The sequence below is a fragment of the Marmota monax genome, unplaced genomic scaffold (assembly GCF_021218885.2).
Source record: "Marmota monax isolate L192 unplaced genomic scaffold, Marmota_monax_Labrador192_F-V1.1 WCK01_AAM20220418_F8-fsc00035, whole genome shotgun sequence".
NCBI lineage: Eukaryota > Metazoa > Chordata > Mammalia > Rodentia > Sciuridae > Marmota > Marmota monax.
In genome coordinates, this window is record NW_026691961.1 from 4,585,881 (window position 1) to 4,610,743 (window position 24,863).

Consider the following 24,863-nt stretch of genomic DNA (forward strand, 5'->3'; position numbering starts at 1 on the left):
GGTCCCTGCTCCTAGAGCCAACTGAAGGGTGGCCAGCTCCCGGATCCCACCTGGGGCCAGATGAACTGCCTGGGCCCAGAGCAACTGAAGCAATGACCCCTTTGGTCAAAGCCACTCAGGGAAGCGGAGACTCTTCCAAGACGGATGGTCGGGCCGCAAAGCATCTCCCATCGGGCTGCAGGACGCCCCCAGCTGAGCCACCAGGACCAAGCTTCACGGCCCAGGATCCAAGTGCACATGAAGCCAAACGCTCCTGGGGTTCCCAGCCAGGCTGTTAGGGAGGGCCCCAATTTGCTCAAGCCAGTGGAGTTGGGGGTCTGTTACTTGAAACCGAAAGAGCCACGACTTCTATGCACTAGAGACATGTCTGTTTCTTAGGAACCTTTTCCCCGCTGTCCACTCAGGCCACAGATGTCTGCTGAGCACTGGTCACTTACTGTGGCATTGCTACCCCTGAACCCAGGAGGCATGAGTCACATGCCACGATACAGTCACATGCCACGTTTGTGGATTCTGTGGTAGAGAACTTGGGAGGAGCCTGGCTGAGCAGTGACACTCGGGGTCTTCCACGTGGTGGCCGTCAGATGGGGGCCACAGCCGTTGACATCTGGAGACCCGACTGAGCTACAGGATCTGCTCCCACGGTGGCTGACTCCCAAGGCCGAGAAGGTGTGCTGGCTTCTGGCCAGGGTCCCGGTGTCCTAGGAGGGCCGTGGCTTTCCCTGGAGAACAATTCCTCCATGGCCTGGCCTGAGAGGTCACCCGTCACCACTCACCCCGGCCACGTCTGTCTCCCGCCATTGCCACCCTGCTCAGGCCCTCCAATAGACGGTGCTGACTGTCCACCAGGTCAGAGCTGTCCCAGGAAAGCAGCGGGTGACAGGCAGCGGGTGACAGGCAGAAGCCAGGCTTTCCAATGGCCTGAGAAATGCCACAGGTAGACTTGGGCACTGAGGTGACCCAGCCAGCAGTGGAAAAGGCTGCCACCGTGTGGTGGCCTGGAAGCTATGGCCACCACAGGGGGTTCCTTGTCTCCCACAGCCTCCCCTCGTGCCCAGATAGAGAGCCCATCAACACTGGAGTGAGAGTTAGAAACACTCCGAGAACCGGTTCTGGTCACCTTGGTCCCAGATGCCCCAGCTCACCTCCCTGGTGGCAGAACCACCACAAAAACCCAGGTGCCCAGCCCGAGGCAGAAGCAGAGCCCATGGGTGCCCCCCCAGAGCCGGGGACCCTCTGAGCTGAGCCTCTGCACCTGCGGTGGCACCCAGGATACTATCCTGCTTTTCATCTGTGCCTCGGCCATGGCAGACCTGGCTCCAGTGCCCACCGGCAGTGTCACCGGACCCGCAGGTGCTTCACCTCTGCTCTGAGCCCTGGGCTCTCCACAGCCCCTGCCCCTGGCGCACCTCTGCCCTGGCTGAATCCAGGGCTCCAGCACACCAGGCACAGCCCTGCCCCTGCACTCCCCGGGCAGCACGCAGTCGGCACCCGATGGACGGGGTGACCTCCGCACTGTCACCTCCTCCCTATAAAGTAAGTGACCACGCACTCTGGCAGTGCTGAGAGCCAGACAGCGGGTCTGTCGCGCACACACACACTGGCGCCCTTGAGCCCCCTGCTCACGTGTGCGTCTGTAGGAGGCCCAAAGCGTACTTCTTTAAACCAAATCTGTCACTAAACTTGGAAGACTTTGCACAAAGCTTTCTCTCTGGCTTCTCTAGAAAAGGAATGTGCATCCCTGAGGACAGTGGGCTCCCGGAGTGCCACCTGAGCAGGTGGGGCGGGCCTTCCCGGGCCGCACCCCACTGTTCCCCTGATGGCTGCCATGCGACGTCACCGTGACGCACCACGCCTCTCCTCTCCCACTTCACCAGGACTCTGACCTGCTCCCCACATGCTCCAGTCTGTGACCCCAGCATTTGGCCAGCGTCACCAAGAAACGCGGCTGGGACGAGCGACAACACAGATGAACGGGCAGGTTTATTGATTTTCACCTCCTAAAGGACGCTCCTGGTGGTGGCGCAGGTGGCCATGGCTTCAGCAGGGTCTCAGTGCAAAGGGGCGTCCAGGCATAGGACAGTCCAGAAGGCACCTTCGCCCTGCGCCCAGATGCCATGCTTGCTGGGACGCTTCCTGCGAATGACGTGCAAGACTAAGAAGCCGCTGCCAGCCCCCAGCCCTGCTTAAATACTCCTCTGACAAAATAAAAACAATAAATTATCTTCAGCTCAGAAAACGCGTTGGGCTCAGCAGAGTGACAGGAGGGTCTCTTCACTGCGCTGCGCCAAGAGGCCACACGAGGGGAGGAGGGGACCACAGTGACGGGCCCGGGCCATGGTGCGGTGGAGGTGGCAGGCGCATGCTGGGCTCTGTGGGCAGTGTCGGCCGGCGGCCTCCTCCTCCTCCTCACGTCCGCCTCATCTTCTGCTTCTTGGCCTGTCGCTTCACGTCCTCGGGGCCGCTGTTGTCTGAGGCTGCTTGGCCCAGCGCCCGGACTCCCTGCAGCCGGCTGGTCAGCTGCCACAGCAAGGGGATGAGCTGGGGAGAGAGGGACAGGGAGATGCGGGGGCTCCTGCCGGTCACAGGGCCTCGTCCTCACCCTTCTCCACTCGGGTGGTCAGCACCCCCGCGTGCTGACGGCTGGATGTCAGTGCATGGCAGGCCCCAGGCCCGAGGGCCGCCAGGGGGGCTGCCTCTCCAGGGGCAAGGACTAGGAGGGTCACTCAGGTTCATGCCCTTGAACGGGGACCCTGGGGCTGGCTTCAGGCCTTCACGGTCCAACCCTGAACTGCTGTCACAGCGGCCACTCCTCCACGGCCGCTCCTTAGTGGCGAGGCCCACTCCCTGCCACCTTCCTGTCCCCAGGTCCCACCCGTCCTACCTTGTCGTGGTGGTACCCGGCCAACAGGACCAGCAGCGCCAGCGGCAGGGCGATGTAGGACCCCTGTGCGATGTCCTGCTCAGGCAGCTTCCTCTGCAAACACAGGGCGCCGTCACAGTCACCCACCAGCCACAGCCACGACGCCCCCGCCCTCCAGACTGGCCACCAAGGACCCCAGAGTCTCCACACTCGCCACCCAGGAGGAAACTGAGGGACAGAGTCGGTTCTCAAACTCACCCCCCTGCTCCCCAGATTCTCGTTACGGGGCCCCGGAGGCCGGGCAGCGCAGCACCTTCCCCTGGTGCTCACTGGCCACACCGAGGGGAGGAGGCGCAGGGAGCAGGAGTCTCGGTGGCTGAGAGCAAATGGGCCTCGCTGATGGAGTCCCAGCTATGCGTGGGGACCCTGTCTCACAGGACATACGGGGAGCTCTGTTCCAGAGCCGGGGCACATGTGATGGGCAAGCTGGTCCCAGAGACCACTCCCAAGGGGAAGGCAAAGTGGAGACTGTGACCTCTACCAGGGCCGCTCTCCCCTCCCCCTCCTTCGCCCCAGACTTCAGAACAGGCCCCATTTCCCAGCCTCCTCTAGCGAGGTGCAGCCCTGGAACGAAACTCTGGCCAGCAGCACACAGAGGGACCGGAGCCACGCCCGCTAGGCCCGCTTGGCCCTGAAGACAGCGGCGTGCCTCCCCGGCTGGCTGGAGGCACTGCCCAGTGGACCATCTGGAGAAGTCACGAGCTAGAACGTCCCGACGCCAGGGGCGACCTGACCCCCGCGCTGCTGGGCAGGACACTGTCAGAGGCAGAAACCTCTGACCCCCAGGCCTGCGTTCCCGGTCCCAGGACACCCAGGGAACTCCCTCTCCACAGGACACAAGTGAGTCACAGGAGAACCTGCACACACCGACGAGGACAGGCCCACGAGCCAGAGCACAAGGAGGAGGGCTCGAGTCCTCCTCACGACACACCACGGCCTGTGCCCCCCCGTCCCGGCCCCCCACGGCATGGCTGCTCAGTCTGCAGGGCCTGGGGTCTGAGGAGGCCCGAGCTGCAAAGGCCACTCAGCTGAGCAGGCGCCTTCTCAGCTACAGGCACTGCGCCCCCTGCTGGGCTGGTTTCCCCTTGCACTTCATCTGTCAAGTACGCCACATTCCACTCTGTTGTCCCGCATCCCTGGTGGCACTTCTGTGCCTCTGTGTCCTCTATTTCCTGCAAATGGCTGCTAGTTCTAGAGTTTGGAGTTGGCCAGGTGTCAGGGGCCTCCTGATAGAGGAGGAGCACAAGGCCGCCTCTCCCCCCAGCCCTCCTGAGCCCATGAGGTGATCCCAACACACACACACACATACACACACACACACAGGCACACTCCGCCACCACGAGTCCCCAGTGGCTCAGAACAGCAGAAGGGCATCTGGGGAAATTTGAATGCAGAACCCAGAGCGGGACAGCGACTCAGAGCCAGGAGCGCAGGCTGGATGTCTGTCCCCCTCCTGCCACCCACGGGCTGCTTTCCAAGTCCCCTGCTACTCACGGTGGGGCTGAAGATCAGGGTGATGTGCTTGTGGTAGCCCACTGCGGAGAAGGAGACCTGAGGCAGGACGTAGTCGTGCTGGGACCTGGGCAGCGTGGAGTCCAGCAGCACCACGTAATTCTGTGACCACACAAGAATCGCTCGGGTAAGCAACCTGTCTGGCAAAGCCAATGGAGACTAACGCCCGTCGTGTGGCCGTGGTGACACGAGCTCAGGCCTTCAAAGAAACCCAAGTCTGCGCTTCCAAACCCAGGCTGCTGGCACACAGCCAGGGCCTCGGCGGGCTACCCCACTGGGGACGGTCCTGCATTCCCGGGGTCTTCTGATAAGGCTGCCAGGCCCTGCAGCACATTTTAGGAGCCTATTCAGCCTCGACAATTAAGGGTCCTTTGAGAATGTGACCTCAGGAGCCAGTTCTGAGGAGGGAAGGAAAGTGACCAAAGGAAGGGGGGGGGCCAGCCCATACTGAGGCCGACTCCCAGGGAGGCACGAGATGGCTTATCAGCTCACGTTCTAGAAATACGGCTCTGGGACCGTGCAGTGACACCACAGCCCTGTGTGCCAAGCCCGACCAGGAGCCAGGCCCTGTGCCCGACAGGCCCGATCTGCACTCAGCCACGGAAGGCCAGGACCCGCACCCCATCCCCTGCATGGGGGAGCCCACATGGGGTCAGCAGCCCCGCAGGCTCGGACCCCAGGGCCCAGGTGCTTCCACCTGCTGTGTAAGGCCACTGTGTCAAAGGCAACACCACCTGGGGACACGGCAACCTGCTCTGTTATTTCAAACAGAGAAAGAGGCGGAGTCAAGAGAGGCGCCCTCCCACCACAGGTGCACAAAGGACACCCTTGGCCTACCACCACTACCCAGCTACGACATCAGCCTGACAATTAGAGTTGATGAGAAACAGGTTTAGAATCAGTAAGGGACGTCCAAAATGACAGCCAGAAGCTGCTCAGTGCTGGGGTGGGAGATGGTCATCCAGGTGCACTAAACCAAGGGACACCACAGAGGTGGGACCGCAGGAGGTCTACGTGAGACTACAGGAGGTGCCTGGTCATCAAACCGTCCAACACAAAGAACTATGAGGACTGGGGCCGTGGTGGTGGTAGAGCGCCTGCCCAGCCTGCACGAGCCCCAGTTCCACTCCCCGCACTGCAAACAAAACAGACTTCTGAAAATCGCCGGAGAAGCTCCTCCATCAGTGGCTCTCAGTAAACCTGGCGGCCAAGGAAAAATGGGAGCACAAGGAGTAAAGGGTGCCCCACTTCAGGGCCTGGTTAAGCTAACTGAGGGGAGTCCCCACGTGATGGACCACTGCGTGGTCAGGGAAAACCAGGCAGTGGAGGACTCGATGGTGGGGGACAGATGTACATTCTATTCTTCATTACGGAGCAACGTACGAACGCTCCAGGTCTGAGCTATCACAGTCAGTGCGTTTTTACTGCTACACACATGCACACGTGCACTGAAAAGGAACCCAGAGGACACCAATCAACACGTCAACAGTGGTTATTTCTGGATGATGGGACTTTGTCTGATTCTTTTTTCTATTTTTTGAAATCTCCTGCTATGAATATGCATCATTTTTGTAAAGAGAAAAGCAGCTCATTAAGGAGCAGTAGTCCCCGCAGAGCCCGGCCTCCTGATGGGGCGCTGCGCAGCCGCGTGGGGAGCAGGAGGTCTCCCGACCCAGAGGCAGAGCAGGCAGAGTGTGGACCTTACCTCGCCGTCTCTGAGCAGGGGCGGGAAGTGGAAGAACAGGGACTGGCCCAGGGACACCGTCTGGATCGGGTTGTCGAGGTTTTCACTCTTATAAAGCTTCACCTGGGGACAGAGCAGGCGGCTGAGCTTCAGAGATTGAACACAATAAATGTGTCACACAGACGTCCTCGGACAGGCCTCTGTGGGGGGAAACAGGCCCTCCTCCCCCGACAGGCAAAGCGCCTGTCCCAGTCGGAGGCTCCAGGCACGTGCCAGTGCCACCACAGAAAGCTGACTCTGGAACAGGCCCTGACCACCCAAGAATTGCTCAAAACAGCAACCACGGTCGTCATGACGGTGTTCAAAGGAACTGCTGCTCACATCCGGGGACCACCTCAATGCACGGCACCCACAGGCACCCTCCAAACGACTCGGCGATCCTGAGACAAGGCACTGCCTCATGAAGGCTCAAAGCCCATCACCTGAGGTCACTCAATGTGGACGAGCCCAGATCCTGCCTGCCACATCATGTCAAGTGACCTGAGTCCACAAGACGGTCTCCACTGAACGGTTCTCCAGGCCGTCTCCCCAGATCTGTCGCCTCCCCACCACCTCACACAGTGGACACGAGGAGGAGAAAGGTCCAGTCCAGGCTGCCTTCAAAGGCTGAGTGCCCGGCCCCCACGCCTGCCCCAAGGACACCAGAAACCACCCCTGAGGGCCACAATGACACTTCTCTGCACCCACAAGTCACAGGGGCTTCCAGGGATAGAAGTCACAGCTAGGTCTGTGGGTCACATTCAAGACCACTCACAACCACCAGTGACAGAACAGCCCCGGGTGCCTGGCCTGCAGCCACTGCCCAGTGCACAGAGCTTAGAATCACAGCACTGTGCCCTGACGTGGGCCCCACCGCGGACTGACTGTTCCAAGCACTCATCAGCCTCGCCGTCACCCACCTCCCAGAGAGCAGGGGCTGCAGCTGCCTGAAACTGGGTCACTCCCAAGCATACCTGTGAGGGAGGGTCCTGGGTGCTCACCTGGACCCTCAGCAGGGCGCCTCCCTCTGCCCTCCACAGCCTGCTCCCGCCCGTCTGGTGCCCTGGAGACGCTGGCCTTACCCATAATGTAGGAAGGTACTCCGAGGAAGTGATCACATTTCCACTCAAATCAAACTGGTTAATCTGCCGGAAAACTATGATGTTCACATCATCGATGTCGTTATTCCCAACCTGGGGGGGAGAAGGCCGAGCTGAGTGGCTGCTGTGCCCCACACAGTGGCCAGGAGCTCCCCCGGCCAGCAGCACTTCCCAGAGGAGGCGCGTGGTCCAATGCAGTAGAACACATGCAAGGCCACACACCGGCCAAGGGCGACCCCTGGCCCACAGAAGCAGAGTGTCTGATGGGCAGTGTTCACCCTCTGGCTTCTAATCCCCTGCCGTCATCTTTAGAAGAAAGAAACCTCTTACAAGAAGGCCGAGTTCCATGCTCTCTAAAGAAAGACCAGGCGAGGGGGGCAGGAGGAGCCGGGAGAGGCTCCCACCTGGTCAGCCACAGTCCACACCACGTTGTGGCCCTGCTCAAGCCCCCAGAGCAGGAAGCGGTGCCAGGCACCTTGGGGTGAGAGGCAGCCACCTGACCGTCAAGAACGCCAGGCACAAAACAGCCCCTTCCCCAAAAAGCCCTAAATGACAGGTGCCATGGTGCACTGCTGGAGTCCAGCTGCTCTGAGGCTGGGGCAGGAGGGTCACAGGCCCAAGGCCAGCCAGGGCCCACAGTGAGACTCCGTCTCAAAAGGAACTTTCTGAGAGGGCTGGGGATGACGCTCGGGGTGGAGCGCTGGCCCGTCCCGTGTGAGGCCAGGCCCCCAGTGCTGAGGGGCAGGGGGCTCCTAGGTGGCCCACTGCCCTCCCTCGCGATCCTCATGCCTAACCACCACCTAAACAAAGCCACCAGGGAGCAGTTCCTCGTCCCAGCCCAGCCCTCCAACCCGGCCAGGAGGGCTGCTCCACGAAGGCACTGCCTCCAAGGAGGCCAGGGCCACGCCTGGTGACCTGAGTGGCTGCCTTGGGGACAGACTTAGAGTCGTGATCTTGAGTATCAATGACTCGGCCCGCAGAGTGGCAGGGAGAGGCCTCCGAAACCTGAGAGGCCTGGGGACAGGCTGCCAGTTAAGCCCCCATCCCCCTAAGTCGAGATGCTGCCTCTGCCCCGAGACCCTCCCCGTGCCGCCACAATCAGCCCCTGCTGGGGCAGCGGGGAGGGAGGGCGAGGGCTGGCGTCGCCCCTGGACGTGGGACAGCAGCACTGCCCAGTGGAGACCCCACGTCCCTGCTGCTCGGGAGCAGGACACACTGAGAGGACCTGGGTCGGGTCTTAACACCCCACCACAGACGGAAGACACGAGGAACTCTGGGTCAGGAGGGTGACCAGTGGGTCGTGGGGCAGTGTGCGTCCTCACCTGGATGACCCGATGGTGGGGCAGCGCCCGCTCGATGTGGTCGTTGCCTTCGGCCTTGAGCTGCACGTGGAACACACACCCCGGCTGCAAGGACACCACGGTCACTGCTCTAGGAGGGCCTGCCGGCACCCCACCCGAGCTCCATGTCCCTCCAGAGCACCCTGATCCCTCACGTCCCAACCTCTGCCTGGCCACCTTCCCAGACTTCCTTGAGCACCGCCCCCACCCCCATCACACCGCCACCCCTGGTTCCCTGGTCCCAACCCGGCTCGCCCTTCTCTAGCCCAGGAGGTGGGACCCGGCTGCTCTCTCACACCTCGAGCGTCCACGCCCGACGCTCCTGGAGCCACGCTGGCCTCGCGCTGCCCAGCACCCCGCACCTCCAGGCCCCCGAGGCTCGGGGCAGATGGGGTGCTAGAAAGAGGGCTGAGGCTTGCCCCTCTCAGATCTCCTTGTTTATGCTGCCTGTCATGTGGCTCAGATTTATAGGCCACAATCTGCCACAAAAGCGTTCTGCTAAAAAACTAAAAACGCTCATTTCTGACCACCACAGTGGTCAGACCCAGCGCCTCATCTAAAGCCAGGGTCATGGTCACAGGCACCTGGATGCACCTCGGGGAGAAACCCTGAGAAGGAGCCGTCAGTGCTCAACTAGCACGGAGAGGGGACAACAGGGTGCCAGCCACCTACACTCAGGCCCCCACCCTCTGCATGCAGCAGAGAGGTGCAGGCTGGCGCTCTCAGCGTGCCAGCCAGGGCCACCCCTTCTGGGGTAGCTCTGGGCAATCCCCCTCCTGGGGTCTTGCTCTGTTCCTCATGTCGCCTGAATCCTAGAAGGAGCACGTGCACCCTGCAAAGACAATCCCACCAGCACTGACAAACCACCAAGGGGACAATGCAGCACACGGTCACCAACAGACCGTGCTCAGTGGGGGCTGGTGGCACTGTGGGAGAAAAGGAGACACTGCTGCGGAGGCTGTCGGAAGGCCACTCCTCATTGTGGCGCCCGGCCTGCCCAGTCCCAACAGGCGGCCACATGGCCCGGACTGGTCCACTCCTGGCCACATGGCCAGTCGTCCTGGGGACTCACGTGGCCTTTGGCAACAACATCTAGCGTCAGCTTCTCCCCCAGGTCCTGACGAGTCCCTGAGCACATCAACCAAGGGCCAGGTGCTCCTCCTACCCGGGTCAAGCCCTCGGCATCCCCAGCTCGCCACCCTCTGGACACCCACAAGGACACAGGTCAAAGGACATCCCTTCGGGACGTGTGGCCTGGCACTTGGAAGGTGTGTGCTGCCACCAGGGAGCACCCCAGAAATACAGGAAGACCCTAATGACTGACCCCTTCAGGGAGGAGGCGGGGACGTTACAGTGGAACCCACCGCAGTGGAGAGGAGCCGTGGCCCAGCGCCGAGTCAGCTGAGAGGAGGAGGCCGCACTGGAGGACAAGGAGGCCCCGCTGGGAGGACAAGGAGGCCGCACAGCTCTCCTGCCACCAGGGGTGAGGTGAGCAGGAGGCTCGGCTTGGCCAGGGCGCCACTCCCAAGTGAGGAAGGGCTCTGCTCTGTTCACGCCCTCCCCCAACACGCGCCCCATCAGGAAGCCCCTGGGGGACTTCCTACAGGCTGTCTGCCAGGTGAGGAGGAACAGGTGAGCAAGTGCACAGGGAGGACGAGCTGCACGCCCAGCCCAAGGCTGCCGCTCAGAGGGGAAGGACCAAGGAGCGGCTCACTGGCGCCCAAGGGAAGTGGAGGGTTTTCCTTCATTCACCGCTAACATCAAAAACCAGGCTCACAGAGAACCTGAGTCCTGACTTCTCTTTCAAACACTGCAGCCGTGGCTGTGGGAGCTGAGCTGTGTCAGGGCTGTCCCCTTCACACGGGCTAGGCCCTCCCCGGTCCTCACGGCGCCCTGCTGGGCACCCGGCCATCCTGGGCCACTCACACTTTTCTCCCGGCCCCATAAGCCCCTGGTCTGAGAGCCCGACGCAGCCATGGCCACTCGATGCCAGGCCAAGTTCCCACCAAACCCGGGTTCTCAATCTCACTCTGCCACGGAGCCCAACCCAGTGCTGGCCAGATGAAAAGCAAGTGGCCAATTGAGACAAGGACCAGGAGGACCCAGAGCCTCCCCGTGGTCCTCCTGCGGTCTGGAGGACCCAGGACCCAGGCACGGCGCGCCCAGAGCTCACCAGCAGGCCACGCAGCCTGAACTTCCCCTCCTCGTCGGTCACGGTGTCCTCCCCGTACATGCTGCAGTCCTTCTGCCCCACGGCTTCCACGGCCACCCCCTGCTCTGGTTCTCCATTCAGAGATGTCACTGTGCCATAGCAACTGTGTGACAAGGAAAAACACAACGTGTCTGAACACCCGCAGGGTCACGGGCAGCATTCTGCGCTCACCCACAATCACGGCACAAGGCTGCGAGGGGAACTGCCCACGACCCCCAGGTCAGCTGTACCTGGGCCGCCCCCGCCCCAGGACACGCTGCCATCAACTTCTCTCCTCGTCCACCCCAAGGGACGCTCCGGAATATTGGAACACAAAAGGCTGAGGTTTTGTGGACCCTTGCTGATCTTTACTTAAACACTGAAGCACTTGACGGTGGGAAAATAACTCGAGAACGCCACTCCACGCATTCAGGGAACACGGTTCATTTTTCTGAGCCGGATCATCCTGACCATCTTCACCCCCCAGGGCCCGGGCATGTGTGTGAACACGCACATGTACAGTGTGAGCACATGGCTCTGCACGCGCCTGCCTGTCCGGCTGCACGTAGTGCGTGTCCATCTACCTGGAGCTGGTCTTCAGAAAAATAGGAAATGGTGGGCGCCAGAAGGGGTTGTGGTGGCTGGACACAGGCTAGTAAGGGGGACCTCCACACTGCATGCTCTCCAGCATCTGAAGTGCACGCAAGTAACTTAAGCCTTTCCCTTTCTGAACGTTTAATCAAGTCCAAACTTAAAAGATTAAATTTTCCAGCAACCGACCGATATGCTTTCTCGGGCCTCTCAGAGCAGGCGAGGGGGTCACAGACCACTGCTGAGCCCTGAGCAGGTGTGCACTCGCTCACCTGTTCCTCCTCATTCTGGTGACACTGAGTGTGTCACCAAACCTTCTGGATCAAACCAGCTGTGGGGTGCGAGGCTCCAGGGGCACAGCCCTGAGTGAGCAACAGGCCTGGGGGCTGGCGGGAGGCACTACCTGTAGGCCGTGCGGTACCCGGTGATGGTGATCTTCAGGTTCTGCCCTTCCTGGACCTCGATCATCTGCGAGGACGGCTCAAAGCGGAACTCCTTCATCATGGGCTTGAAGTAGTACTGGCCGGGGCTCTGCAGGGACAACACACACTGCCAGCTGCCACACGGAAGGGCACACAGTCACGGCCACAGGGACCTGCATGATACCGAGCAGCCCTGGCCTCCCAGGCAGGAGGCAGAGGTGGAGACCTCTCCTCATGAACGGTGCCAAGGCCCAGGGGCAAGCACAACCCTGACAGCGGGGCTCTGTTCAGGAGCCCCAGCACTCTGTGAGGAAGGTAGATCCCAAGAGACCCAACAACTGGCTCCATGCACCGCAGCGAGTAGGTAGCAGACTCGCTGCAGAGGCAGGACTCAAGGCCGGGGGCACGGCTGCAGGCCCGGGACCTTCCAGATGCCACACTACTTGCCTGCACTCCCCACGAGTCATTTCGTTCCCGTGACTGGCAGAAGATGCCACTTAACAGATACCTCTTGAGTCCCTACCACCGGGACCTCGGATCCATCTCAAAGGAAACCTGGGCTACCCTCCCCCAGGAAAGGGGCTTCCTACAGAATGACAAGCTACCACCAAACAAGACGCGGTATGGAGCAGCAGGACCCTGGGGTACAGCAAAGGGCGCCTGAGAGAGGCCGCCAGGGCCAGGGCAGTTATCCACACAGCCTGGTGACAAGTGGGTGACCAGAAAACAAGGAGGAGGAAGGACGGAGACCAGCAGCACCAAGCTCCAGGAAGAGCAGCTCCCTAGTGAGATGTGGTCCCCTAAGACAGGCCACTGCACGTGGCCCCGTCCCCACACCGTTGAGCACCAGCTGAGCCAGGCATGGGCCGGCTGTCCTGGGGAGACAGCAGGGACGAGCTGCAGGACACCTACCAGGCTGGAGAAGGTGAGGACGCCGTTGTCCTGAGTCAAGAGGTTGGAACGAAACACGCCCCCGCTGAGTGACAGGAGGACCCCCGGGAGGGGCTGGTCATCCTCGGCCCTGATCTGGGGATGAGGAAGCACACAAGGTCAAGGCCCCTCAGCCGAAAAGACGACTTTCCTCCCAGGAGGGGTTGGTGGCCACCATGTGTTCCCCCGCCACTCACAGGGGCAGGATCTGCTCTCCCCCAGGGTGACTAGCAGGAAGGGTGGCCACGTCACCTCAGAGCCCTGAGAGCCCCTCCGGCTCCCAGGGGTCTCACCACCTCACATGTGCTGACACCCAGCCTGGCTGCCTCCTGCCCACTGCCCAGCATGGTACAGCCCCATGTGACACTGCCCGAGGCGGCACTTCCTGTGCCCACTGTTGATTGTGTGGCACACCCGGGGCAGGATACCTCGAAGCTCACTCCGGCCAGGGCGTAGGCCTTGAAGTCTCCTATAGTTCCTTCCACCGCGGTCAACACGTAGCCTTCCTTCTGAGAGGTCACGGTGTACTCCAGGTCACTGTGCAGGGGGCCAACGCTGGACAGAAGAAAGCGAGATGCTGAGGCAGCTCTGGGCCCTCCCCCCAGGCGCTCAGGCTCCCAGGGCGTCTCGCTGTGGCCCACCTGTAGGCTCCTTTGTCATCGGTGAAGACGGTGATGAGGGGCGAACTCGCCCCCTTCTCACTGATGACGATCTCGACTCCCTCCAGCTCGGGGTGGATCTGGCCCTCCAGGAAGAGGCCCGCCTTCCCGTGGATCTCGATCAGCTTCCCCGGGCAGCTCTCTAGATGGAGGAGGCAGCCCAGGAGGGGAATGAGTGGCAGAGGGAGGCAGCTGCTCAGTCAGGGCCCCCACAAAAGAGGGGTCTCAGACAGGCGCTCGCTACGAAGGAGGTCCACGCCCAGCGGCAGCCCAGAGAGACCACGCGCAGCTGCCAGGGCGTGTGGAGCAGCCCTTGCGGGTGATGTGTCACTACTCCCTGCCAGCTTCCCGCAGGGCCACGGGACAGGGAGAAGCCTCCTGCAGAAGGGGCAGGGCGGCTCCCCTAGGGACCTGGGCTCCCAACCCCCACAGATGGCCACCACGTAGCCAGCCCAAAGGCCAGAGAAACTCGGCAGTCACAATCACTGCTGTCACTTGTTCCCAAAAGCAGGAAGACGATCCCTGTACCTCTGCAACAGATGGTTTTGCTTTTCACCCCCCGACCCCCGTCAACCAGTAACGTCAAGGGAGGCCACGACCGCAGAACAAACCCACCCCCAGGCCGTCCGTCAGCCACCCACCCGACAGGAACACCCAGTGCCCAGCGGGCCCCCGGGGCTAGGGACACAGCGGTACCACACCACCACAAGCCACTTCTCAGCGAAGGCCAGGGCGCGGTGCTGGCTGGCGAGTGGCAAAAGTACCTCCGCTGACGAGGGCTTCCATGGCAGGGGGATAGAAGAGCAGCTCCTTGGACGAGGGCGTGACAGTGATCTTCTCCCCAGACCTACGGGGCGACACTGGAGTCGGGCTCTGTCCCTCCAGGACCCAGGACGCTTCGGAGAAGCGCGCGAGCGCTCACCTGGCCCAGTAGGAGAAGTCGTAGTGGAAGGGGCCCTGCAACTCGTCCACCAGCTCCTGCCCCGGAGGCCGGGCCCTGCCCTCGCCGCCCTCGGCCTTGCCGTTCTTCTCCCGCTCCTGCCGGCGGGTCTCGATCTCCGCCAGCTGCTGCTCCCTCCGCAGCTCCTGCGCAGACTTGAGAGGGCCCAAGACCAGGGCCGGCTCGCTGTCGATGGAGGACCTGCAAGACGGGCAGCTGGTGGGAACCTGCCCTTCTGCCGCCGGGACCCAGTGAAAACTGAGCACCTCGGCCCAATCACAGTGACACCTCGGGATTTAAAACACAGAAAATTCAAAGAAACCGAACTGAACTTCCAGATGGGGAGCAGGTGCTGGGCTAGACTAATACCCCTGACCTGGCACTGCCAGGTGAAGGGCCGTCAGTCTCCACGTGGGACAGGGAGCTCTCTCCACACCTCTGTCCCCTACATCAGAACACTGTGACCGAGAACGCGTGCGCTGGTGAGCAGGCAGGTCCCCCGGCCCTGCAGAATCCATGTCCCAACAGGAGGGCAGACGATGACAGGGACCACCAGGTGTGCACAGGAGGGACAGAGCCAGCAGCAAAGGAGGGCAGGGTGCCAGGAGGGCCAGGCCCGGTCTTTCTGATCAGGTGGCGTTGAGCCAAGGACCAAGGGACAGGAGAGTGCAAGTCCCACGGCTCTCAGGTGAGAGCACAGCAGATGCCAAGGCCCAGGAGGACAAGTCCCCTCGGAAGTCCCACAGACAGCAAGGAGGCCAGTGAAGCTGGGGCAGGGGACCCACGGAAGCCCCAGGCCACTGGGAGAGGCCAGAGGGCCGCAGGGGTCACGTTGCCCCACAGGAGCCACCATGGGTTTCCTCTGGGTGGGACGGGAAGCCACTGGGGTTCGGAGACGAGGAGGCGTGACCTGCACTGAGAAGTCACTCTGGCTACCGCAGGAACAACATACTGCCCCACGCAGCAGCTGGAACGGGGAGGCCAGGCAGAGACCTGCCGTGGTGACCAGGCACGCGAGACAACCACTGGACTGTGACAGCAAGCGGGACCAGACCGCGGGAATGTCCTGATCTCATGAAACACCAGGGTCTGTGGAAGGTGTGCGGGTGGGGTGCGAGGGAAAGAGGAACGGCCAGGAAGCCGGCCCTGCGCGTGGGGAGGCTGCTCGGCGGCCTCGGGGGGAACCCCCGCGATCTAGCTCTGAACCCCGTAATCAGAAGGGTCCGGAGGCAGGTCCAGCTGAGGACACGCCCACAACACCAAGCCCTCCTGAGGGAACCAGAGTGGCCTGGGAAGGGCAGGCGGGGAAGGGAGTCCCCGCTGGGCAGGGCAGGGGGCTGCTCACCTGTTACCACCCTCCAGGCAGGAAATCCAGGCGAGTCCAGCACCAGGGCAGCGCTGGCCGCTGGGCCATGAGGGACACACCAACCCTCCCTACTGCCTGGCTCGTCCTTCAGTCCCCTCACTAGAAACCACGGGCTCCCCAGCTCTCGTCCCTCCCTGACCCTGCAGTCCGTGGCCAGGTCACGTCAGCTCAACCTCACCCTGGCCGTCCCCTGCCCTCGGGCCCGCACGTGGACCCTGTTCCGCTGGCCCCGCCCTCGGGCCACTTGGTTTCCTCACTCAGAAACCAGGGCTCCTCTTTCAAACAAGGCCACCCTCTACTGTAACAGGGCAGTGATGTCCATGGGACGAGGACCAAGACCCAACACGGCCTGGCCCCCACCTGCCATCCTCCTGTGCCCCCAGCCCAGGGCCACCCCAAAGCACTCATGGCACTGGAGTCTGCAGGTCCCAGTCGGCCTCCCTGGGGGCAGGAAGTCTGGGGCTGAGGCCATGAAGACGCCCACTGTTAGCAGTGATGGCTGGCACAGGTGGGCCAGAAGGACGGCGTCACAGCCCATCCTATGTGACAAAGACGGTCAGCTGCCCAGGCTCTCTTTCCTTGAGAAGATTAGTATCCCAAACCGCGTCATACTGCAGAAATTCAACTTAGGTGACAGTCACACGGACACGACCCTCGGTGAGGGACGGCCTTTCCAGCACCTCCTCTCTCATGACCCGCCTCGTATCAGGGGCCATCTCTATTTCCTAAGCCTCCAAGAAAAGATCTGAAGAAAACCTGGCATTTTTTTTGAATTTGCGAAAACACTTGAAACACAATGAACGTGACCTGGAGATTTTTTTCCCTTAGAAAGAAGTTCAACGAGAAACGTAAGACGGGGAATCTGCTGTCAGAGGCTCCTCCTCACCCACAGCTAATTCCTGAATCATAAAAGAAAGGGATCGGCTGCTGGGTATTTATGACTGTCCTACAGGAGAGGGTCGGCCATTTGTATGTCCACCCAAAGATAGGAAGTCAAGAGCAGCTTTGCGTCTATTAGAGAACCCAGGCCCCAGCACCTCCCGCTCCGCCCAGCAAGGAACACAAGTCTTACTTGATAGTCACGGTGACATCCATCATTTTGTCAGTGGTGATAGTTCCAAGGACATGGTGGCGAATGGCTGTCAACGTCAAGATGCTGGGTGAAGACCTATAAATCAGAGAAGCGGAAGCGTCCACTAGCAGCACTACCTGGTGCTCAAAGGACAAAACACGCGGTGCCAAGGGGCTCTTCCCTGGGACCCAACAGCTCTGGGAAGCCACCCAGGCCCGTCAAGAGTGGACGAACCCTGCGCTCCAAAACCTCACCCTTCCGGCTCCCAGCGGGCTCCACGCCCAGCCGCAAAAACATGGCGGACCGGGGCGGAGGACGCCCACGGGCAAGGGCCGGAGCCTGGACGCAGCTCGCCTTCACAAACATGGCCTCCCAAGGGAGTCCAGGGAGTTCCTGGGAAGGAGACTCCCCGTCCACACACAGCAGCGTCCAGTGTCTCATCTAGACGATACTTAATGCCTAACTTTGCCTCTTCCAGGAAAAAAACAGAAAATTTCCTTTTGTTCTCGGAACTACAGGAGGCCACACTCAGGGTCGCTCTCCCCCCAGAAGGCCCACCAGGCCCGTGGGCTGTGCTTACGTGTCGTAGGTGTAGAAGGCTTGCTCGAACCGGTGGCAGGAGCGAGGCGTCACCTTGTACACACCTGCGGACAGGAAATCAGAAGTCGTTTTCAGAGAACAGTGTCTATTACGGCAAGCAGCTCCAACGCCCGAGACCCGCAGGCCGGCCTCGAATCCAGAACCCAAGCAGGCACCTTCCTGCTGCCAATCACGGCTGGCTGCCAAGCACCCAGCCCACCGCACAGCCACTCAGAGGCTCTGGTTTCCCAGTGTCCATGACTTAACAACTCCCGGTAGTGACCTGCACGGGTCACGCTGAGGCACACGCGCCCAGGAAGGACAGAAGCACACTTCCGCTGCAAACGAGGCCGAGAACACTCTCCCACTTCAGATCCTATTAAAGACCCCACAGATAAGCACGCTCCTACAAATATCCCTAAAAAGGAGCAGGGCGTAGGGAAGGCCCAGAAACCCACCAGCAGTCGGGAACATCCCTACTCTACGAGCCCATGCAGAGGAACCCTCGGATTGGTGCATATTCATCCTTTGCCAGAGGGACAGTCGTTCCAGGAAGAAGCAAAGTGTAACTATTTGCTCCTCCAAATAATCATTAACCAATATTTTGAACACACTTCCTACAAAAACATGAATCAGTTTAAGCCACCCCTGCTGTCCTCATGGCACTCAGAAAGCCCAGTGAGGTCACCAGGAAGAAAAGACGACCCGCTCTGTCCACCGTTTGGTTCTTTCATTCAACAAGCAGTGACTGAGTGCCTGCCCCCCCAGGCTCCCTGCTGGGGCCGTACACAGTGGAGAACAGAGAGGCCTGGTCCCCCCATGGGCAGACCGTCGGCAGAGCAGGGCACAGGATCGCCACTAATATACCAATGGTGGTCCACGCCTGAAGGAACAGAAGCGAGTGTGCGGTCAGGAGGGCGAGAGGGAGGCTGCAGGACCTGGAGGCCCACCCTCCCCTGGGGAAGCAGCTGAACCCAGGCGGACAGGGGGTGCAGAGCAGGTGGGCGGGAGCTCAGGCTGGTGTGCTATGCGCTGCCTCTGACGATCAGGAAGCCACCTGTCCTCTGTCATCCTTCTCCCTCAGTAACAGACCCCGGTCACCTGGAGGGAGGCAGAGTTCCCAGCCTCCCTTGCAGCCAGCAGACAGTTCTGGCATGAGACGTAAGCAAGCTTCCTGGAGGAGAGCTTCCCATGGGGAAGGCCGGCGCCACACAGCCCGTCTTCCTGCTTCTAACAGGGGGTTGAGGCAGCTGTGGCCACAGGTCCCAGGACGTGGCCCACAGACACCAAGACACCAGCGCCAACTTCCACCAGAGCTGACCCCTGCCAGCAACCCGTACTGCCAGGCTTCTCACTGAGGCAAATGAACCCCACTTGTTGACACACTGCAGTATGAATTGTCACTTGCAGCCAAAGGCAGCCCAAATGACACACACAGAAAGAGTGGCTGGAGTGGAAAGTGGCACTCAGGGGAGGTGACCCAGCAGCTCAAGGTCAAGTTAAGGGTTCCGTGTTCTACTTGAGAGCCAAGAAGAGCCGCTGAATTATTCACTAGGAGAATGAACTGACACCCACAATAAGAAATGCTTCCTGTCCACTAGGACAGCTGTGAACCGAAAGACACTAATACACGTCGGCAGGAACATGGAGACACAGGAACACGTGGGCACTGTGGGGCGACCAGCACACGGGCCGCTGCCACAGTCACCAACACGTGGCTGCTCCCAAAATTAAACAGAATGCACAGTGCGATCCAGCAACTCTGCTCCTAGGTGTCTCGACAAGAAGATCGAGATGTGGACATGGGCACAAAAACCAGTACAAGAATGTTCATGCCAGTGTGGCTCAGAACTGCCAAGAAATGGAAATCCTCGCGTACCACACAGAAGGCAGTGAACGTGCACACAATGGAGCGCTGTCAGGCAGTGTGAAGGAACCAGGCGCGGAGACCAGGCTGTGTTAAATCAAAAGAACCAGAACACCTGCAGCCTGCGACACCCTTCGTGTGAAAGATCCAGAAAAGGCAGATCCCTGGGAGAGGAAATGAGGGGCTGCCTAGGCTGGGGATGGGGACAACCAACCACCTTACTGGGGACAAGGAAAACGCCCCAAACTGGGCTGCGGTTCTGACTGTACGACTTGGTAAATTCACTAACAATCCCTGCATGGTATGTCTTTTTTTCTTTAAGGTGCTGGAGGTTGAACCCAGGGGTGCTCTGCTCCTGAGCTATAGCGCCACCCTTTTCATTTTTTAATTTTTAGACAGTCTCACTAAGTTGTCCAGGCTGGCTCAAACTTGAGGTCCTCCTGCCTCAGCCTCCCCAGTAGCTGGGATTGCAGGCATGTACCCCCACACCTGGCATATTACACAGCTGGGACGGGAGAACTACTTTTTCTTTCCTTGGCCTTCCCCCAGGGCCTCGTGCATGTTAGGCCCACATTCTGCCACTGAGCCACACCCTCAGCCCCAAAATGAATTGACTGTGTGGCATGCAAACTGTATCAAGAGAGTTAAGAGAGCAGGAAGCCACCAAAGATTTTAAGCAAGGGGGAGATGATTCAACTTTAAAAAGGTCACCATGAGGAAAGGTCATTGGCGGGTGAAGGGTACGCTGTTTATTTCTAAAGGTGGTCCCTACCCAACTCTAACCTGAGACCAGGCACGTTTTCCAACACGGCGCCCTCTACAGGGAAGAGACAGAAAAACAAGACAGCACTGAACTGGACTGAACCCGACAGCCTGCTGCACAGGGATCCAGGCTAAGGGGAGAAGGCCTTCAAAGCCACTCTCAGCGCCTCCCCGTTTTTATAACCCACAGCACATCAATCCTGCCAAACTTACCAGGCTTGGACAGGCAGAAGCGGTTGACTCCTTTGGAGAGGTTGTAAATCCCCACGTTCTCAGGTCCATTTCCATCCTGATAGAACTCCTGTGGGACCAGAGCCAGTGCGATGACTTACCGGGGAGATGGAGACACCACCATGATTAATACTATTTCTGTTTCCGAACCAGTCATCTGTTTTGCCCATTAATCATTTGAGCGGTTGGGTGCCACAGGAAAATTAAAAACCTTCAAGATCTTCCAACAAAAATGTGCTCTTTTCATTCAATCAACTAATATTTATTGAGCACCTGCTATGTGACAGGCACCAGGCTGGGCCCTGGGAGGCACTGGTGTGGCTCCCGTTCTCAGGGGGCTTACCTTCTAATTTAGGAAACCAGAAAACCAGCAGGTCAACAATAAATTAGTGACTTCTGTGAGAAGCAATAAAGCTAAGAAAATCAACAGGGAGCAGGATACACGTTGACCGCGGGGAGGGCTCCTGGACCACCCTCTCCTGGTAGGTGACACTGGGCTGCACACAGCCTCAGTGATGGGAAGGAAACACATGCCTGCACTCTGGGAAGAAGCTCCCTCCAGACAGGGACCCGCAGGGACAGTGGCCCAAGGAGGGAGTGAGAGGGCAGGGCTGCGAAGCCAGGGCAGGCGGGCTGAGAACACACAAAGCGGGGAGTGGGGGCTGAGCTAGGGCCCACGGGTCGCCACTAGGCACCACGGAGCCTGACCTACAGGACCCGGGTCCCCTGCAGGGGAAAGGCAAGGCCTGCCTGTCACCCATCCTCGGTGGGTGTGAATCAGCCCTTCTCCTGCAGCACAGCATCTGCTGGGGTCTGCAGCAGCTGGAGCAAGACGCGCACTGGAAACACCAGGGTCTATCACAAAAAGTCACTGAAGGCCAGTTGGCCCAGTCTCTCTACTGAGACCTGACAATGACATCTGTCGCTGTTTGATATCAACACGTAGAACTCTGAGTGAACCACACAGACGCTCCTTGTCCTCTGAGCCGCTTGGCAGCCTGCCCTCAGGCCGGCGCAGACCTTGGGGAAGAGCAGCTCTGGCCCCTGCCCCTGCCCTGGAGTCAACACTGGAGAAAGCCCACTGCCCGCCTAAGCACACCAAGGAAACCTTAAATACCAAGAGGTTCCCCTGGACCTGAGCAGGGGCATTTCAGCACACCGTGCACCCCAGCAACAGGCTCCCTAAGTGTCCGTCAGATTGTGTGGGGGACGGCAAGGCGATCCCCAATAAGGGCTCTTTCCACTAAGGGACGTCAGTGCTGCCCGACCGTGCTTTCCCTGACAGGTGGGCGCACCAAGGGGCACGGGCAGCTCAATGGACTGTGGTTCTCACGTCATGCAGCCCAGCATCTCCCACCCGGAGCCCCTCCCCCACCCCGCATACCAGAGTGATGGCGTGGGACAGGGCGCAGCGCAGCATGTAGCCCGTCTGCCTGAACTCCACAGCCGACACGTCCTCCTCCAGGACCTCCACCTCCAGGCTCTTGTTCCTCCAGCACCAGTCCTCGTGCACGATGCTGACTGCAAGGCAAGCACGGGGGACAGCGTGGGCCAGAGCCCCATCAGGTACGCCCCGGGGGACACGGGCCTGCGCAGGCTTCACATGTGTGCACAGGAACACTCCCACGGCTAGCAGCACACGGAACAGGCTCCTGCTCAGGTAAAACTGAAACCCAGCCAGGCACCGTGGCGCACACCTGTAACCCCAGCAGCTCGGTGTGAGGCTGAGGTGGGAAGATCGCGAGTTCAAAGCCAGCCTCAGCAATTTAGTGAGGCCCTAAGCAACTCAGTGAGACCTGTCTCTAAATAAAACACAACAAAAGAGCTGGGGATGCCACTTAGCGGTTCAGCACCCTGGGGTCAATCCCAGTACCAGAGAAAAAACTGAAACCAGTGGCCAGTAACATGACAATAAAGAACTCCAAATATGGGGCTGGGGATGAGGCTCAAGCGGTAGCGCACTCGCCTGGCATGCGTGCGGCCCAGGTTCGATCCTCAGCACCACATACAAATGAAGATGTTGTGTCCGCCGAAAACTAAAAAATAAATATTAAAAATTCTCTCTCTCTCTTAAAAAAAAAAAAAAAAAGAACTGCAAATGGGCCACAGAGACTGGCTTTAAGGAGGACATTCAGGGACCAGCAGACTTTTTCTGTAAATCTTTTCAACTTTTTTGAGAAGGGGTCTCACTCTGTTGCCCAAGCTGGCCTCAAATTTCTAGGATCCAGGGATCCTCCTGTCTCAGCCTCCCACGTGGCTGGGCTTCCAGGTGCACGACGTGGGACCCGTCTCAGTGTCAGCTCTGCAGGTCTGAACTACCCGGCCACCACCGCAGCTCATGAGCTTGGGAACAAATGGGTGTGGCTGTGTCCTAGGGAAACTTTTTTATGAATGCCAGCAGGCAGACTCGAACCACAGTTTGCCAACCCCAATGGGACAGAAAAGATAATTCCCAGAAAAAGAAATCTATTCTATAAGTATTCACAGCAGAAGCTCCAAGCTGATCTTTGAAAAAGCAGAAGTACAGGCAAGAGGTGGCTTCCTGAGGGGGCAGGAGGAGGGGACTACCACTGGCAGCACCTGGTGAAGACCAGGCACCCTGCAAGGGGCTTTGCCAGCTTTACTTCAACTGCTCTTATGTTCCCTAAGAAGGCTGCAATGTGCCCATCCTACAGTGAGGAAACTGAGTCTCAGTGGGGCTCAGAATACCTGAGACGTGGGTGGGGGACAATTTGCCAAGGTATAAGGGTAGACAACAAGCCGAACTACGTCCACTCACCGCTGGCATCTAGAACTCGAGTGGCACGAGTTGGTCACCCTCCCAAAACACACAGTGGGTGGGCTGTTTTGGTGAGGTACAAGTTAGTCACAGAGCGTGACTCCAGCATCAATGCCTAATGCCACAACCTGCAGCCGAGGTCCCGGGCAAGGAAGAGCTCACAACAAGAGAACACAGCCGAGACACAGCTTGAGAACCGCGACTCGGAAAGTTACGAAGGCAGGAAGCGTTACTTTTATATTTTCCAGGGAGCACGTTGTCAAACGTGAAAGTCATGGAGTTGACCTTGCCGGAGAGCTGCAGGCTCCGCTTCTCACCCTGGCGGCTCAGGGACTGCAGGGTCACCAGCAGGTCGCCACAGGTATCTGCAGAGGAAAGACAGGAGGCCTCACGTGACTGCCGCCAGGGACAGGAAGCACGCTCTCCTGCTCGGCAGGCTCCTCCGAGCACACCAGCAGGGCTCAGGGCTCTGCGCATCGACTGATTGCAAGAAGTCCCCCGGGCCGTGGGTCAGCAGCACACGACAAGGGCATGAGGGCCGAGAGGACCCATGGATTTCTGCATGCTCCAGTCTGAGCCAGGGGAGAAAGAAGGAAGGAATGTGACATTATATAGAGCACCTATGGAGACAAGATGGCATGCAGGTGACATCATGCCGCACCAACAGGAGCCAGAATCAGAGGTGATGGATGAACAGCTACAGGATGTGCCTTCCATACCAGCAGGAACTGAGCCTTCACACAACGTCACCAACAGGAAAGATGGACTGGCCTCCCGCGTTTGGGCACTGTGCCCAAGGCCAGCACAGGCTGACACACGGACCCTCAGGGCTCTGGGAGGTGTGTGCAGCTAGCTCCACACCACGGGGGAGGGATGCGGAGGCACAGGGAGGCTAAGCAGCGTGCCCTAGGTAGACAACAGGGCCCAACCCTGGAGTCTGGTGCCAGAGGCTCAGCTCGTCACCATTATGTCACACTGCCATGTGACAGGATCACATCCAAGCCCCTTGAAGACCTCCAGGGAGCAGTATGACCATTTTACAGACAAAACACAGAAGCCGACAATCTCAGAGCTGCAAGGACACGAGCCAGCGTTGAAACCTGGCCCCCTCCCTTAGTCAAGAGAGAAAAAGAAACCTAGGGTTTCCTTCCAGAGCCAAAGCAGAGTATTCTAGAATGCTCCTGGTGACTCCCCACGGCAATGATTCAGAAAGAACTACGTGCAGGATGCAGTCCCACACCTGCTCAGCAGGCAGGGCCCCCTCCCACACCACCCGAGGGAGGGCGGGCCCAGCCCCACCCACCTGCCGGCTTCTTCAAAACCCCCTGCTCCTGCTGCCACCTGACCTCTTACCCAGACAAGAGACCTTCCCAGACACGGAGGCCAGAAACTGCACAAAAGCCACATCCATCACAGGGCTATCGGTCACCGTGAGAGGAAACGTGTGGGGTTTCAACATCAGCCCTGCCCTGGTCTCCGCCTCGGGAACCACCACCTGCGGAAAGACAGGACTGGCACCTGGGCTGCCGTGGGTTCTCGGCCCCTGGGCCTCTGGGGCCCTGGAACACCCACCTGGGCCCCAGGCTAAGCAGATTTTGAAGGACAGCGGTCACTTCCGGGCCCAATTTTATAAGCCGACACACCCATCTGTGTGAAGGGCACACATTTCCTTCCACTCAAAGGTAAAAGCCAGCCTGCAGCAGCCCGGGGGCAGGCACAAAGGTGACTCCCCAGAGGGCACCCAAGGCTGACCTCCACCGACGAACTGCTGGACGCCAGCCTGCTCCGGCCCCTTCCCAGAGGGACCCTGCTCTGCCCTGGCAAACAGTCTTGGGGGGATTCCTGCCCCATGGCCTGCAAGGTCACTCAGCCTGCC

At 59.8% G+C, this 24,863-nt stretch overlaps 1 protein-coding gene across 1 annotated transcript in view; it reads right to left on the reverse strand.

The window, feature by feature from the left end:
- Positions 1 to 1,963: 1,963 nt before the first annotated feature.
- Positions 1,964 to 24,863, reverse strand: part of LOC124087984 (BOS complex subunit NOMO3) — a 43,817-nt gene continuing 20,917 nt past the window's right edge. The window contains exons 13-31 of the mRNA XM_046437258.1: positions 24,341 to 24,482; positions 23,221 to 23,352; positions 21,593 to 21,729; positions 20,191 to 20,278; positions 17,350 to 17,413; positions 16,770 to 16,865; positions 14,314 to 14,532; positions 14,156 to 14,238; positions 13,374 to 13,533; positions 13,161 to 13,287; positions 12,715 to 12,828; positions 11,784 to 11,911; positions 10,772 to 10,913; positions 8,581 to 8,664; positions 7,241 to 7,351; positions 6,141 to 6,242; positions 4,418 to 4,537; positions 2,885 to 2,977; positions 1,964 to 2,541 (exon numbers count right to left, since the gene is read on the reverse strand). Of these exons, the coding sequence (XP_046293214.1) occupies positions 2,410 to 2,541; positions 2,885 to 2,977; positions 4,418 to 4,537; positions 6,141 to 6,242; positions 7,241 to 7,351; positions 8,581 to 8,664; positions 10,772 to 10,913; positions 11,784 to 11,911; positions 12,715 to 12,828; positions 13,161 to 13,287; positions 13,374 to 13,533; positions 14,156 to 14,238; positions 14,314 to 14,532; positions 16,770 to 16,865; positions 17,350 to 17,413; positions 20,191 to 20,278; positions 21,593 to 21,729; positions 23,221 to 23,352; positions 24,341 to 24,482 (2,274 nt within the window). The 3' untranslated portion in view covers positions 1,964 to 2,409. The remainder of the gene's footprint in view (positions 2,542 to 2,884; positions 2,978 to 4,417; positions 4,538 to 6,140; positions 6,243 to 7,240; positions 7,352 to 8,580; positions 8,665 to 10,771; positions 10,914 to 11,783; positions 11,912 to 12,714; positions 12,829 to 13,160; positions 13,288 to 13,373; positions 13,534 to 14,155; positions 14,239 to 14,313; positions 14,533 to 16,769; positions 16,866 to 17,349; positions 17,414 to 20,190; positions 20,279 to 21,592; positions 21,730 to 23,220; positions 23,353 to 24,340; positions 24,483 to 24,863) is intronic.